The sequence below is a fragment of the Salvelinus namaycush genome, chromosome 28 (genome assembly GCF_016432855.1).
Source record: "Salvelinus namaycush isolate Seneca chromosome 28, SaNama_1.0, whole genome shotgun sequence".
In the NCBI taxonomy this organism is placed as follows: Eukaryota; Metazoa; Chordata; class Actinopteri; order Salmoniformes; family Salmonidae; genus Salvelinus; species Salvelinus namaycush.
Genome location: NC_052334.1, coordinates 44,709,910 through 44,726,571, shown reverse-complemented (window position 1 = coordinate 44,726,571; position 16,662 = coordinate 44,709,910). Strand labels below are relative to the sequence as shown.

The 16,662-nt window shown below is 43.4% G+C and overlaps 1 protein-coding gene across 1 annotated transcript in view; it reads right to left on the bottom strand.

Moving 5' to 3' along the window:
* Positions 1-14,806, bottom strand: part of nid2a (nidogen 2a (osteonidogen)) — a 122,854-nt gene extending 108,048 nt beyond the window's left edge. The window contains exons 1-4 of the mRNA XM_038967376.1: positions 14,502-14,806; positions 12,195-12,497; positions 4,609-4,847; positions 2,104-2,744 (exon numbers count right to left, since the gene is read on the bottom strand). Coding sequence (XP_038823304.1) covers positions 2,104-2,744; positions 4,609-4,847; positions 12,195-12,497; positions 14,502-14,705 — 1,387 coding nt within the window. The 5' untranslated portion in view covers positions 14,706-14,806. The remainder of the gene's footprint in view (positions 1-2,103; positions 2,745-4,608; positions 4,848-12,194; positions 12,498-14,501) is intronic.
* Between the last annotated feature and the right edge of the window lie 1,856 nt (positions 14,807-16,662).

Sequence of the window (16,662 nt, the reverse complement as noted above, 5' to 3'; positions counted from 1 at the left end):
CAGTTATCGCCTCAGTTATCGCCTTCATCAATAAGTGCATCGACGACGTTGTCCTCACAGTGACCGTACGTACATATCCCAACCAAAATCCATGGATTACAGGCAACATCCACATTGAGCTAAAGGCTAGAGCTGCCGCTTTCAAGGAGCGGGACACTAATCGAGACGCTTATAAGAAATTCCGCTATGCCCCCAGACGAACCATCAAACAAGCAAAGCGTCAATACAGGATTAAGGTTGAATCCTACTAGACCGGCTCTGATGCTCGTCGGATGTGGCAGGGCTTGAAAACTATTACGGACTACAAAGGGAAACCCAGACGCGAGCTGCCGGGTGACACGAGCCTACCAGACGAGCTAAATACCTTTTATGCTCGCTTTGAGGCAAGCAACATTGAAGCACGCACGAGAGCACCAGCTATTCTGGACGACTGTGATAACGCTCTCGCTAGCCAATGTGAGCAAGACCTTTAAAGAGGTCAACGTTCACTAAGCCGCAGGGCCATGAGGATTACCTGGACGTGTACTCAAAGCATGCGCGGACCAACTGGCAAGTGTCTTCACTGACATTTTCAAACAATTTTTTCATCCAAAATTTGTGTTTGACCAGATAAAATGCTATTTTACTGAAAACAAATTGACAACAGACTTTCAAATGGAAGGACATTCAACAAGCACGGCACTTGACAGAGAAATTGATGATAAAAAGATTGTCGGAACTGTTTTGTTAGACTTCAGCGCAGCTTTTGACATTATCGATCAAAGTCTGCTGCTGGAAAAATGATGTGTTATGGCTTTACACCCCCTGCTATATTGTGGATAAAGAGCTACCTGTCTAACAGAACACAGAGGGTGTTCTTTAAAGGAAGCCTCTCCAGATAGAATCAGGAATTCCCCAGGGCATCTGTCTAGGCCCCTTACTTTTTTCAATCTTTATTAATGACATGCTACTGGCGTTGACTAAAGCCAGAGTGTCTATGTATGCAGATGACTCAACACTATACATGTCAGTATAGTGAAATCACTGCACCACTTAATAAAGAGCTGCAGTTCATTTCAGAATGGGTGGCAAGGAATAGGTTAGTCCTAAATATTTCAAAAACTAAAAGCATTCTATTTGGGACGAATCATTCACTAAACCCTAAACCTCAACTAAATATTGTAATGAATCATGTGGAAATTGAGCAAGTTAAGGTGACTAAACTGCTTGAAGTAACTCTGGATTGTAAACTGTCATGATCAAAACATATTGATACAACAGTAGCTAAGATGGGGAAAAGTCTGTCCATAATAAAGCTTTGCTTTGCCTTCTTAACAACAGTATCAACAAGGCAGGTCCTACAGGCCTTAGCTTTGTCGCACCTGGACTATTGTTTAGTCTAGTGGTCACGTGTCAAAAAAAGGGACCTCGGAAAATTACAACTTGCTCAGAAAAAAAGACAGCACGGCTGGCCCTTAAATTTGCACGGAGAGCTAATACTGTAATTTTCTCATGGATCAAAGTGGGGGAGAGATTGACTTCATCACTAATTGTTTTTGTAAGAAGTGTTGACATGCTGAATGCACCGAGGCGTCTATTTAAACTACTAACACACAGCTCGGACACCCATGCATACCCACAAGACATGCCACCAGAGGTCTCTTCACAATCCCCAAGGCAGCAACTACTCTTCCTGGGGTCCAAACACATTAAGATAATGGGGATCCCTAATAAATACAAATACTGACCCTTGGATGGTGTCAGAGTGAGGAAAGGCTGTTTCAATTATAAACAGAAGTGACCAGCTTACAGGTAAGAGTGTAGCAGAGATATAAACAATGAAACCAAGGCATTATGGTGAATGAGAACAGGTCCTATCCAGCCTTGAATGCGAAGCTGGTTTACAGATGGACAAAGTGAAAGGCGGACAAAAACTAAAAAAGACAAAGGTGATATACATGAGTATACAAGGATACAAGAGGAGGTCATGAGTTGCATCCGATATGTTACTAGTACTGGGTTGGACTAAAAGCCTGCAAATCCACTGTGGGTTCTCAGGACCCCACAGTGAAGAACACTGACTGAACTAGCTAGCTTAAGAGAGAACTTTAGACTTGAACCCACCTCCTGTGTCAAAGTCCACGTCCTCCTCCTCCACCACGCTAACAAAATGTCCGCCACGGGGGGCAAGCGGGGGATCGCTGCTCTCTCCCCTGTTGTTGGGGAACACCTCCAGGACCGTGTGCTCCGGTTGAGGGACCACCTGGGGGGCTTGGGCCTGGGGCTGGAGCTGCTGCTGTTGTTTCACGTCCTCCAGAGAGGGCTGGTTCCTGGGCTCGGGCTCCAGGGCTGGGTACTCCCCTGGACCCGACGGACCGGATGCTGGAGGTGGCTTGCCATGGTTGTCATGTTCACGATACTGGGGGTCAGAGGTTAAAGGAAGGTCACCTCCATAGGGCTGCAGGCGGGCTTGACCCGGGAGGGCGCCATGGTCCAAGTGTGAGGGTTGGAGGAACTCTGGGATAGTGGGGGATTGGAAGTCGGGGTCGGCGATGGGTGGATAGTCCTCGTCGGGTTCTTCTTCTTCGAAGGTTTCGTGGTTCTCTACCTCTGGGTACCCTGCAGTGGTGCTGTCATCGCCCTCCTGGCCTCTAGGACGTGGCGTGGCGAGAGCACCACCCACAGCGGCGGGCACAACATTCTCGAAGGAGTAGCGGTTGCCGATGTGGAAGAGCCACATACCAGGTACGCCAGTATTGCCAACCCTGAGGAAAGAAAGAAAACGAGAAGAAGCATCTTTCTGCATTTCAGGAGAAGGAATCTGCATGTACTATCTATCTTGCTACGAAGTCCTTACATAAGGTCTCTGTAAAATAAGTGCCAAAACAGTTGGAACACAAAAACCTTTCATAACAGATCCCAGCTTTATAACCTCAGGTAAGCTTTTCAATATACAGTTGAAGTCGGAAGTTTACATACACCTTAGCCAAATACATTTAAACTCAGTTTCACAATTCCTGACATTTAATCCTAGTAGAAATTCCCTGTCTTAGGTAAGTTAGCATCACCACTTTATTTTAAGAATGTGAAATGTCAGAATAATAGTGGAGAGAATGATTTATTTCAGCTTTTATTTCTTTCATCACATTCCCAGTGGGTCAGAAGTTTACATACACTCAATTATTATTTGGTAGCATTGCCTTTAAATTGTTTAATTTGGGTCAAACGTTTCGGGTAGCCTTCCACAAGCTTCCCACAATAAGTTGGGTGAATTTTGGCCCATTCCTCATGACAGAGCTGGTGTAACTGAGTCAGGCTTGTAAGGCCTCCTTGCTCACACACACTTTTTCAGTTCTGCCCACAAATATGGGATTGAAGTCAGGGCTTTGTGATGGCCACTCCAATACCTTGACTTTGTTGTCATTAAGCCATTTTGCCACAACTTTGGAAGTATGCTTGGGGTCATTGTGCATTTGGAAGACCCCTTTGCAACCAAGCTTTAACTTCCTGACGATTGTCTTGAGATGTTGCTTCAATATATCCACATAATTTCCCATCCTCATGATACTGTCTATTTTGTGAAGTGCACCAGTCCCTCCTGCAGCAAAGCAACCCGACAACATAAAGCTGCCAACCCTGTGCTTCACGGTTGGGATGGTGTTCTTCGGCTTACAAGCCTCCTCCTTTTTAATCCAAACATAACGATGGTGATTATGGCCAAACAGTTCTATTTTTGTTTCATCAGACCAGAGGACATTTCTCCAAGAAGTACGATCTTTGTCCCCATGTGCAGTTGCAAACCGTAGTCTGGTTTTTTATGGAGGTTTTGGAGCAGTGGCTTCTTCCTTGCTGAGCGGCCTTTCAGGTTATGTTGATATAGGACTCGTTTTACTGTGGATATAGATACTTTTGTAACCGTTTCCTCCAGAATCTTCACAAGGTGCTTTGCTGTTGTTCTGGGATTGATTTGCACTTCTCGCACCAAAGTACGTTAATCTCTAGGAGACAGAACGCGTCTCCTTCCTGAGCGGTATGACGGCTGCGTGGTCCCATGGTGTTTATACTTGCGTACTATTGTTTGTACAGATGACTGTGGTACCTCCAGGCGTTTGGAAATTGGTCCCAAGGATGAATCAGACTTGTGGAGGTCTGCAATTTTTTTTCTGTGGTCTTGGCTGATTTCTTTTGATTTTCACATAATGTCAAGCAAAGAGGCACTGAGTTTGAAGGTAGGCCTTGAAATACATCCACAGGTACACCTCCAATTGACTCAAATGATGTCAATTAGCCTACCAGAATCTTCTAAAGCCATGGCATCATGTTATGGAATTTCCCAAGCTGTTTAAAGGCACAGACAACTTAGTGTATGTAAACTTCTGACCCACTGGAATTGTGATACAGTAAATTATAAGTGAAATAATCTGTCTGTAAATAATTGTTTAGAAAATTACAAAGTAGATGTCCTAACCGACTTGCCAAAACTATAGTTTGTTTACAATAAATTTGTGGAGTGGTTGAAAAACGAGTTTTAATGACTCCAACCTAAGTGTATGTAAACTTCCGACTTCAACTGTAACAACTCTATGTTTGAGGCTTATGCCATAAGAAGTAGTGATGTCCTGTACTTACTGGTAGAGGTTCTTTAGACTCTGCTCATTGCTGGTGACGCTGTAGTAGGGTCCCTCCATCCGAGAAAATATAAAGGACACTTCTCCCCTGCTAAAGCCAACTCTAGCCGGCAGCTCAATTTCCACATTGTAGGACTCTTTAGGGCGCGTCCCAAAGAAATGCAGTCCGTCCTCGGGGTAGAGGAAGAGGGCATAGGAGTCATTCTCATCGTAGGCCACCACCGCCTGGAACGTGTTCAACTACAGAGGAGATAAGAGGGTGGAGTAAGTGCACTGTTCGCACAAAGCCCTTTTAGTTTGCAGTCTTGCATTCTACAGTTTCATTGGAAATGTTTTGCATGGCATTTACTGTACATGGAATTTGAAGACGCTTTTATTTCAAGTGACTAGATAACAGCAGTATTTTTCCTAATTACATGGAGTAGCCAGCCAAATAGAAAATGTAGCCAGACAGAGTTCTCCGAGCACGGGGTGTCCGGGGTGCCATGCCCCCCCTACGTAATTTTTTGCTAAACAAGCTCTATTTTGGTGGCCTCTGGTACATTCTAATGCCTTGATTCCATCTGAAATACAAAGCTAAATTATTGAATAGTTTAACAACTTTACCTCCCAGATTGGTAAAATGAGTTGTGGTTTTGAGTAGAAAGATGTGACTTTACAATTTGAAATTAATTCAGTGTATGTTTAATTGTTTTGGATATCGTCTAGGCCTAGGCCTATATGATCAGGACTATTTTCGAAGAGAACATTAAGGGATACAAAATGACATATTGGTTTCCTTACCCTGTAAGCAGTCTATTGACAAGGTATGACAGCAATCCATGCTTTAGTTTAGTTTAGTTTCCCTGGCAGTGTTCCACATGATATGATTGCTTTCTTTTAGCTTTATTTTATTCGTAATTTTCTCAGCTATCTGCAACTGTCACTGATCTGTTTCACCTGTCCTTGTGCTTGTCACCACCCCCCTCCAGGTGTCGCCCATTTCCCCCATTATCCCCTGGGTACTTATACCTGTGTTCTCGGTTTGTCTGTTACCAATTCGTCTTGTTTGTTCAAGTCAACCAGCATTTTGTCTCAGCTCCTGCTTTTCCCTAGTCTCTCTTTTTCTCGTCTTCTTGGTTTTGACCCTTGCCTGTCCTGACTCTGAGCCTGCCTGCCGTCCTGTGCCTTTGCCCCTACTCTGAATTACCGACCTCTGCCTAACCTGACCCTGGGCCTGCCTGCCGTCCTGTACCTTGGCCCCACTACTCTGGATTATCGACCCCTGCCTGCCTTGACCTGTCATTTGCCTGCCCCTGTTATCGCAATAAACATTGTTACTTCTGCACTTGGGTCTTACCTGAAACCTGATAGCAACATATATGATGAAGCAGGTGTTTCTGCTACACAGAAAGCAGCAGTTGACTACTCCATTGTCTACACTTTCATTAAATTAGTAGGTCTAGATCAATATCTTTAAAAAATAGAATATAAGTATCATGGGCTTTTATAATAATTCAATCTTTCTTTTATCATATTTTGGACCAGAAAAAAAGCTCTCTCCACTACCTATTGTTCCTGCAGTGAGGATTGACCATCTTCATCGAATGTTTTCATAATTTATCTGCAGATAATGGCCAAAAAGAAATAGTAGCCTACCAGAATACAAATTAAGGAGCCACATGAACGGCTCTCTTACTGATGTGATTCGTAGAGCCTTATATTCTATTGTGTTATTGACTGTACGCTTGTTTATTCCATGTGTAACTCTGTGTTGTTGTTTGTGTCGCACTCCTTTGCTTTATCTTAGCCAGGTCGCAGTTGTAAATGAGAACTTCTTCTCAACTAGCCTACTTGGTTAAATAAAGGTGAAATAAAAAAATAAAATCTGTATTATTTTTTGCCTAATTGTGTTTAGTTTTTCCTCCAAATTACGTTTAGTTTTTCCAGGTTTAAAATTGTTTAACTTTTTTTTTCAGGTTTTCGCTCTCAAAACCACGTTTTTAATAGCAAAACAACCAAATTGAGGTCTGGGAAAAATATGATTTTTTGTTATTTTCTTTATGTAGTTACCCTTCAATTCAAGTGTGAACCTACCAACAGGCTGTTGTTTAGCTGTGTTTTTGTAGCGCACATGTGATGGTAGAGTTTGCAAAACAAACACCCACTGGATTGATGCAAATAATCATGATATCATTCTGCCAGGTAAGCATAGGCTACATTGTAGTTAACATTTAATTGAGGTTTTTGGGAAAGCCTTTCCATGTGCAAGAGGACAGTTTTCGTTAGCATCATGCTAACGGTCCACAAAGTGGTTGATGGGCACCCCGCACACACACAGACAGACAGGGGCATTCTCATGGGAAAAAGTACCTGGCTGTTTAGCCGACGGCCGGCGCTTAGGGAGAACATTGGAACAGAATTAAAAACGTGTATTTTGGACTCCCGTTGACATCAATGTATGATTCACACAAAAGTTGACATTTTGTGTGGAAGTCTCAAGTAGGGATTTAACAGTGAAACAAAAAAACGGTGGTAAGCACAGTGGTAGCATTATCTGTTTCATAACAGAAGTGTTTAGAGTCCAAAATCTAAAAGCCACACTTCTTAAAGAGCCGACTGAAAGTGATCAGAGCTTCCATCAAACTTTGCAACAGCTCTTTCCAAGTACAGTATAGTACAGTGCACTGGATTCCATTTCTCGTCCTCTGCCTATTAGTGCCCAGGGAACAGGCAGTCATCCTCTAACATTTTAACACTCACTCCCCATGTTTAAACTTCACACCACTCACCCCCTCTACCCCCCACTCCAAAATGTTGACCGAATATCATTCCTGTCCTCCAACTTTTACAGGAGCGTCACCGTTTTTACAAGCCGGGGTTTCTCACCAAATGTGCCCCACCCCCCCGGAAACACACCCCCCATGCCCTTTATGGACTTTTTTAAAATGCTGTCCTCTTCCCCCTCCAAGCTGGTTTTCACACCCTTTTTAAAGAGGTCCAGCGCACCACTAAAAGGCTTAAAAGACCATAATTAAATGTGTAGCGGGCTTGTGAGGGGACCCGCTCTTGATGTCGTGTCTCGTGCAATTTGTTATTATTACAAGCAGTGTGGTTTTCTGAGCCGTTTAATTAAATGTGTGGGAAGTGTGGGAACACGAAAACTTCAAGAGAGCGGCTGAGTGGGGGTTACGTCTTAAACCGTCGAAGAGGAGAAGACAACTTCTCGATGGCCACACACAGTTTACAGACCTAGACTGATATAGTTTGGGAATGAGAGCAAATGGTGATAGAGGCCCATATCTCACCCAGCATGGTATTTTCAACTTTGAGGACAGAGACACCCCCCCAACCTCTCTTATCTCTCCCTAGACCTGTATGAAATCCCCCCCCCCCCCAGCTCTAGTAATCCAAGAAGCTATCCCAGAGCAGAGCTATCACCTTCATCACCACTGTCACAGTAAAAACAACCCCCTCCTCCACCCTCATTCCCCCATTCCAGACCCCAGAGACAATCATGCATCTGGTTCAGAGAGAGAGGGAGCGAGAATAGAGAAAGGGAGAGAGAATAGAGAGAGAGATGTGAGAGAAAGAGAGAGAGAGGGAGACAGAGAAATAGTGAGAATAGCGAGAGACAGAAAGACAAGAGACAGACAAGAGAGAAAGACCCTCAGGCTTACTAATTCCACAGCCCCCCCGACCGACCCCCCCCCCCCCCCCCCGCCTCAGAAAAGTTCCCTAATTACAAGACCACACTGCCTCGGAGCAGCTTTAGAAAACAAGCCCATATACAAGATTGTTCAAAGATGTTATTGTAAATTACTCTTCCCACGTGTGGCTATAGGACGGGGACAAGCTTAGATGGGGGGGTGGCAGGCATACATTTGGGGGAAGGGGGTGTTGGATTTGATGTGGAGGTAGGGGACTGGTAATGGAGACACTGTGCCAAGCCTGATGAGATGAAAGCACCCAGACCCTCTCATTGTTGAGATTTGCTCCAAATACTCAAGGTTTAGAGCAGACTTCCACCACTGCATGTTTGCTCAAGGGCTAACACTTCAACAGACCTCCAACAATCTCCACCCCCCCACACACCCACCACCAACCCCAACCCCAGCAGGGGAGGTAGGGAGGTGGGGAGATGGACATCTGGAGCTGGGGGTGGTTGCAGAGGCTTGGATGAGCTGGAGAGGTGGTAGGCTGGAGAGCTGTGTTGTTCCAAGAGATAAAGCCATTCCAATCCCAAAGGAAAACACAGAGGGATCATCCAGAGGTTTTTCCTTTCCCCTTGAAATGTCGCTTCCCCTCCTCCTCCGAACGAAGTGAAACACACGGGCTGGCACACTCTCTTCTTCCCCTCCACGTTCGGTCAAGCGGAAACATCGTAAATAACCAAAAGCCAGAGGAAGAGCGTGTGCTTTTACTGTAGAGTCCAACTCCTACACACACATGCGCACGGAAAACACGCACGCACAAACACACACAAAAACACACACACTTCATTAATACTGTCTATGAAAGATGTTCAAGGAGTGTATTCTTGGTCATGTCACAGCAACACTTGAACTGGAGACCACCACAAGGATCTGTTGGGTGAGTCAGTGATGACTAGGGGCCAGTCTGGGATCGGAGCACACAAACACACAGAGACACACCAGACGTCTCCCAGACCCTCTTGAGGTGGGTGTGTGTGAGAGAGGAATGGCAAAAATGCCACAAGACAGATGCCGTTGTTTGTTTGTTGCTAGGTTTTGAGGCAGCGTCCGCAGCTGCAGACGAGCAGGCTGCCAACCAGTCCATTAGGCATTTCTAACGATATGGGAACTCACACACACACACACACAGAGACGGACAGATGGACAGACGCACAGGGACGGACAGAGAAGAACACACATACACACACCCACACACACAGGGTTGCCAGACAGGTCTGCTAATTTTACAGCCCGCTTTCGTGTTCTCTTAGACCAATGTAATAAAATGTGGGGACAGATTGTGGTTTAGGGGGACAAAATCTGGTTTTGGCACGAATACCCCCTGAACGTGATCCAACAGAAACAGAACAGTAAAGGCCTCTAATCAACAAGCTGTAAGGTTTTGATTCAGATTGTTTGGTTTATTCTGGTGTCTGGAGGAAAGAGAGGGTGGAACTCATGTTCCCTTGCACTTAGAGACTTCAACAAGAAGGGAGGTGGTTCCAAGGAGGACTCTTGTTAAGGGCAAGAGCAGAGGCGTCCCCAGAACTAATAAATAACAAAAGACAATATTTCCAGTGTGCCTTCACAGCTGTCTGTTCTCTCTCACTGAGAGAGAGAGAAGGCGTGGGCCCTGGTCCAACAGAAAAAGCCTATTCATTCACGCGCATTAGAATCACTAGGCGACACTGAATATTATGGCTGTTCAGTTCAAGTCAGTGGGACTTTCCTCATTGCACGCACGCATGTACGCACGCGCACACAGAAATCTGAAGTCAATCCATTTCAACCCCCTCATAGCGAACAACCAGTCACTCTTAATACCCCAGGTTTGTTTGTATCCTACCTGTGGGTAGTGACTGAACACACTAAGCTTTTCATGGCGGGATGGAACAAAAGCTGTTTGGCATCGCGGTACTGCCCCGGCTGGAAAGGGGACCCTTTTAAAACGTCATTATCTGAGCCCCGGCTGAAAGACAGAACGCGAACCTTTCTCCAGATTCCACGAGTCCATGAATTAGCAGCTGAAGGGAAAATCTTGGTATTTTTCATTGAAAGGTATTGCATTATTGGTGTACCGTGTCTAGGGACAACACTTTCGCAAACATTACCCTCGTGCTTAGCGAACATGTCAGTTAATCCAATTGACCCTTTGCTAAAACCCCGCCCCCATTCTAACCGCTGGCAAAATCCCCTCACAATGATTTCCTACTGTGTTTTTAATACACAATGAAATGAAACACAAACGACCCCTTGCTAATCACGAAGTGGTAGACTCATTACAATTGCTTCACGGGAACCTGGTAAAATGACATTTGTAGTGTGGGTAGCCACTGAATGGCTCTGAATGAGCATGCAGTCAAAGCCATAACCACTTTTGGAGCTAACTAGTGCTCTCAAATTGTAACCTGATGTCGACAGCAGATGGGAGTTGTATTCAAAACTGCTAACTTTGCTAGCTAATATACATTTGGAGAAAACAAGTTATATTAAGTGGCTAGCTAGCTAGCGTAAGCAACGTTTGGTGGTCAATGAGACTGCAAGATCGCTAACCAGCTGAGCTAGCAAACAACGTAACAAAAGTATAATTTCAGATTCGAAAAATACTCCATCAAGACACTTCATTTCAGGAATTACAGTAGCAAGTACTACTGGTGCACTGTTCAATTATTTAGTTATTTTTTTAAGAAAAGTCTCCGTTTTGCTATAGCCCTCACTGTCTTTCATGCAATTTAAACATGAGCCTGTGAGCTTTTCCGAGGCGTCGGTCTCTACAACAGTTGCTATCCATTGGAGCGCTGCAATTGGTTGCCCAAAATCCCGGGGCGGGGATTAGCGAAGGTTCAATTATAAATGGGATAGGTGAAATCTAGGTTTGTATTCTGTGAATATGTCTATCCAGGACCTTATAGATTCTAGAACAAGCAACCCTAAGAGCTATCAGTGTGATGCACAAGCCACTATAGACTGTCTGTGCGATTTGAATCCAATACATTTAATACATTAATTTATGAAGTAAAGCCCAAGCATTATGATAATGACTGTTAGCACTAGCAGCGGCAGTCTCACACTGCTCCCCTATTAGAAAGCACAAGCCTCTCCATTGAGCAGGGGGCAAGAGTATGGTTTCTCCCCATAGATTTATATCAAGTGTTTTTATAGTGAAAGGTAACACTCCACAGAGGCTCTATAGAGAATAAGACTCCGACACATCTGATCGGATTCTAGGATCTTGGCACAGTCAGAGTAGAGGAGATGTTATCTGATTAAACCAAGCTGCTTTCTACGTTTTTGTCCTCATAATCTCTGCAATACCTCTTTAGTAGTTAGCCAGAAATATGCACTCTTCACGATAAGTTACATGCCTAATGGAGGGTTTGAGAGACTTTCACTTAACATGTTTTTCTGTGAGTAATACATGAAGATGATGCCATAGAAATATAATTACTTGAACATTGACTTGAATGGGAATGTCCATTCTAGTAGTTCTATTTCTATGGGTAATATATAATATGATGACTTGATCCCTAAAAGACTGTGAGGGTGGGAGAGAGATGCCCAGTCGCCCTTGGGGGTAGGAGGGGGACGAAGGGTAGAGGGATGGAGGGGGGACGAGTTGAAGTGGACGGTTGATGACCTGGATTGATGACCTCTGGCCAGTGACCAAAGGTCAAGAGGCAGTTTAGGGATGAGGGAGAGCCAAATCCCTAAGGGGAGGGAGGGAGGTAGTCATATATACTTAGTAACTCCATACAGGCTACAGACTGAGCTACAGAGAGACAGACAGACAAACGGACCGATAGAAAGACAGACAAACACAATGATAGACAGACAGACCAAAGGACTGACCGACAGACAGTCAGACGGCCAGCCAGGCGCACAGACAGACAGCTAGTCATACAGGCAGACTCACCCTATTGGATGGCCCGGTGGCACGCGTCACCTCCTCATAGGCGGCAACGTTCTCCCAGGTGGCGATGACGGCGTGCGTGGGTGTGAATTGGCCGCCGGGGAAGCCCCGGTGCACCTCCTGCGCCACCCGGTTGAGAAGGGCGGGCAACTCGGTGACTCGGTAGTAGATGGCGCCCTTCCCCTTGCTGGTGTCGATGTCTGCCAGGAAGGGGGCGATGACGGGGAAGTCGGTGGGGAAGCCATCGTCCACGTACTGCTTCTCCATAGGCAGGTCCTGGGCTGAGATGATGCCATTGGTTGCCACCTGGAGAAGAAAGAATGGGGAAAGAGTGCAGTGTGGGAAATAGGAATGAGTGCTGAATAGCAAATCAACCCCTAATTTAACCAGGGAGGTCACATTGAGATTGACATCTATTTTTATCAAGTGAGCCCTGGCCCCTAGGCACTCCTGTAGATCTGAAATTGTTTACTGAATGGATACAATACAGCCAAAAAATGTCATCCAGCCTATCATAAGGCGAGCTGAAGTAATTACAGATAGCTTATCCAATCCTTCCGAGTTAGAGGAAGCCTTAGGGGTTTGGAGTTAGGGATGAGGGGCAATTTGGAATTCAACATTTATTGCTCCAATGGCCAAAGGGAAGACCTCTCAAGAAGTGTGTTAGACTTGGTGATATTACAGCTGTTGTAAGGGTTACCAGATCCTACAAAGGACTTTTTGTCACCTTGGTGTCAAAAACATGCACTTTAACTCAACTGGTGGGTGTCAGTAAAAAATTTAAAAATAATAATGTTTCTTTGAAAGAAAAAATTACTCCAGTCTGAACTTAAACCTGGTACAAATTGTGTAGAAATGCTCATGAACTTACATTTTTTTTAAAATAATTTAATCTCTGAACAATTTTTCTTAAATCACAGTGTTTTCAATATAGGGCTATTTGCAGCACTATTTTGGTTGATTTTGTGGTCTCGCAGTGAGTTTATTGACATTCTTCATCAAGAATATGGGCAAAAATCTATTATTGGCAATGAAAGACATGGGAATGTTGTCATGTAATAGCTACACTTACTATTAATATAGCATTAAAAATAGTTTACCCGATTGTATTTTGTCGATTCTTTTCCGCGATGCGAATATTGGGTCGCGGCTGAGACAACCTGGTTCCCGAGACAAAACCAGTTGAAAACCACTGCTAACTGATAATTGTTTTCAAAAGAGACAAATATATATATTTGAGTCGAGTTGTCTGGCGAATTGTGTCTTGATATTTCCATGCCCTGAGAAAAGTTACAATGTGTAAAATACATTTCCTCAGATCATTTATTTAGTTGAAAACAAGTTTATTCTGACATGCAGCACTAAATATTGTTGTACTACATTTAATTTAAAATGTTAGTTTTACAACTCTTTCGCGGACCCCGAATGGATTCTAACAAGTGATCTATTGATATGAGTAAATGGGTGATTTTCCCAAGGGAGTTAAACTCTGACAACATAGCGACTCAATGGTCACAGATTCCTAAGAGTAATTTAAAGGTTAAAGGAAAGATTCACCCTTTTTGAATGTCATATCGTCTTTGTGAATCTCTGAGCGATGTTTCATCGATTCCTGGGATCATTTTAGTTGTTCATGTGTATATCTGAGATATTCGCCATTTAAGAAGGCAAAAATATAGCCAGTATGACACATTATCAAAAACGTTTTCATACCGGCTAAATGTATGCTTGCTTAAACGGCGAATAGCCCAGATACACATAAAAACATGAAATGACCATGGGAATCGATAGAATATCGCTCAGAGATGCACAAATACGATATTACATTCAAATGGTTGAATCTTTCCTTTAATGAACTCATGTAACAGATGCAAAGAAAGCAAGTGTTTCATGATTGGTACATAGAACCAAAATACTTAATTGAATGAATAATCATAATTATTCAAATTTCCTTATATATCAGCCTATTTTCCTAGTCCATCATGTCCAAAATCGACACATTGACAATGACATAGTCGTATATAGAAACAGTAGGCTATGCTACGAGTAATGAGATGTTATTAATTTGACCATTTCCTTACCCTGCATTTGCCTAGTTAAACTCCATGTTCACATGCAATGTACCTCGACAGAACACAGTTGACACGTTTTAAAAGATTACTAAACGTGTTATTTCTTCAGTGACCGTACTAAGACATTTCTCTTGACATATTAATTATCGTGCTCATATATGTGCAATGACCAAGAACCCCAAATGTAACCCCGTATGCTTAGTGTACAAGGCAAATATTAGTCATAGTTCATACTCACGTATAGCTCATTGAACTGCGAACCATAGAAATAGAGAGGTCTCTTCAACGCGAGTACTTTGGACGTCTCGTCGTCCCCCTCCTGCAGAGTGAAATCGCCGCTCAGTGTCCCATAAGGAAATATATCTTTCCTCTGAATGGCTGTTACAAGATGAACAGTCCACGACAACTGAAGTAGAAATATCGTTACTTTTCCCATCGCCATTATAAATGTTTTAAAAGCTATGCATTGATCTGGCAGAGGTTGATAGGAATTCAGCCCGCGGCTCTTGCAGCTAGATAAGAAGAAGCGGACCGGGCGACAGAGCGTTCTATAGGAATTTCAACCCACATCAACTTCTACGTCTGACCCAAGCTTTCCCGAAGTTAAGCGGGAGGGATTTAAAAGTTTAGGGACTGTTGATTGGTTCCACTTGTCTTGACTGGCAAGATACTGGACACCATCTGGTTTCCATTGGGAAAGAAAAATAGCATTTTTAAATCCACACGACCTTTTCGCAACTATTATCCACAACAATGAATTGGAACATTAGATACAACATTTTGTCAGGATTTTCATTGTTGAACTTTAGTTATAACAATGTAATTCACATAGTTATTTCACTCGGCTTATAATTATAAACATTTTATATCAGAGAGAGAGAGAGAGAGAGATTATTGTATATTATCTACCTCGCTTGCTTTGACAAGGTTAACATATGTTTCCCATGCCAATAAAGTTCCTTGAATTGAATTGAATTGAATTGAGAGAGAGAGAAAGAGAGAGAGACCAGGGCCTCGTTTTGCAGTTGCGATGTAATTTAAGCATTCCCAATGGGCACACACTGATTCAACGTCTATTCCACGTTGTTTCAACGTCATTTCATTCAAATGATGTGGACGTTGAATTTCCGTCTGTCTCCAGTGGGTTACGATGATCATACCAGATGCATCTTTATTTACTAGCCAACTTAAAGGACAATTCCGCCACTTTTCAACCTCATATTCATCATCAAACCAGTGTCTACATACGTGAAAACAGCGCATTTCTATGATCTGTGGTTAAAAAGAAAGGTCCTTCTCTGTGATTATGTTTACATGCACACTAATAATTCAATATTTAACTGATTATGGCAGTAGGCCAAGTATGGCAATAGTCATGTAAACACTTTACTCTGCTTACCTTAATGCAACCGCTGTGTCAGATTTCAAAAAAACTTTACGGAAAAAGCTAACCATGCAATAATCTGAGTACAGCGCTCAGACAACAAAACCAGCCATACAGATATCCACCATGTTGGAGTCAACAGAAGTCAGAAATAGCATTATAAATATTCACTTACCTTTGATGATCTTCATTAGAATGCACTACCAGGAATCCCAGTTCCACAATAAATGTTTGATTTGTTCCATAAAGTACATAATTTATGTCCAAATACCTCCTTTTTGTTCGCGCGTTTAGCCCAGTAATCCAAATTCATGAGGCGCGAGCAGACGAAAAGTCCAAAAGTTCCGTTACAGTCCGTAGAAACATGTCAAGCGATGTATAGAATCAATCTTTAGGATGTTTTTATCATACATCTTCAATAATGTTTCAACCAGAGAATTCCTTTCTCTTCAGAAATGCAATGGAACGCAAGCTAACTCTTACGTGAACGCGTGTGGTCAGCTCATGGCACTCTGCCAGACCCCTGACTCAAAGAGCCCTCATTCCCCCCTCCTTCACAGTAGAAGCATCAAACAAGGTTCTAAAGACTGTTGACATCTAGTGGAAACCTTAGGAAGTGCAATATGACCAATATCCCACTGTATATTCGATAGGCGATGAGTTGAAAAACTACAAATCTCAGATTTCCCACTTCCTGGTTGGATTTTTTCTCAGGCTTACACAGACATCATTCAAACAGTTTTAGAAACTTCAGAGTGTTTTCTATCCAAATCTACTAATACTATGCATATCTTAGCTTCTGGGACTGAGTAGCAGGCAGTTTACTCTGGGCACCGTATTCATCCAAGCTACTCAATACTGCCCCCAGCCATAAGAAGTTAACCGTAATGTCATTTAGAAACGTTACCCTCTACCACTCATCTCCTCAGCTTTTGAACCTCTTCTGAACCTCTTCAGGGAGCGACCATCTTCTCAAAGTTGAACCTTTGGAACACCTACCATCTGGTTCAGGTCC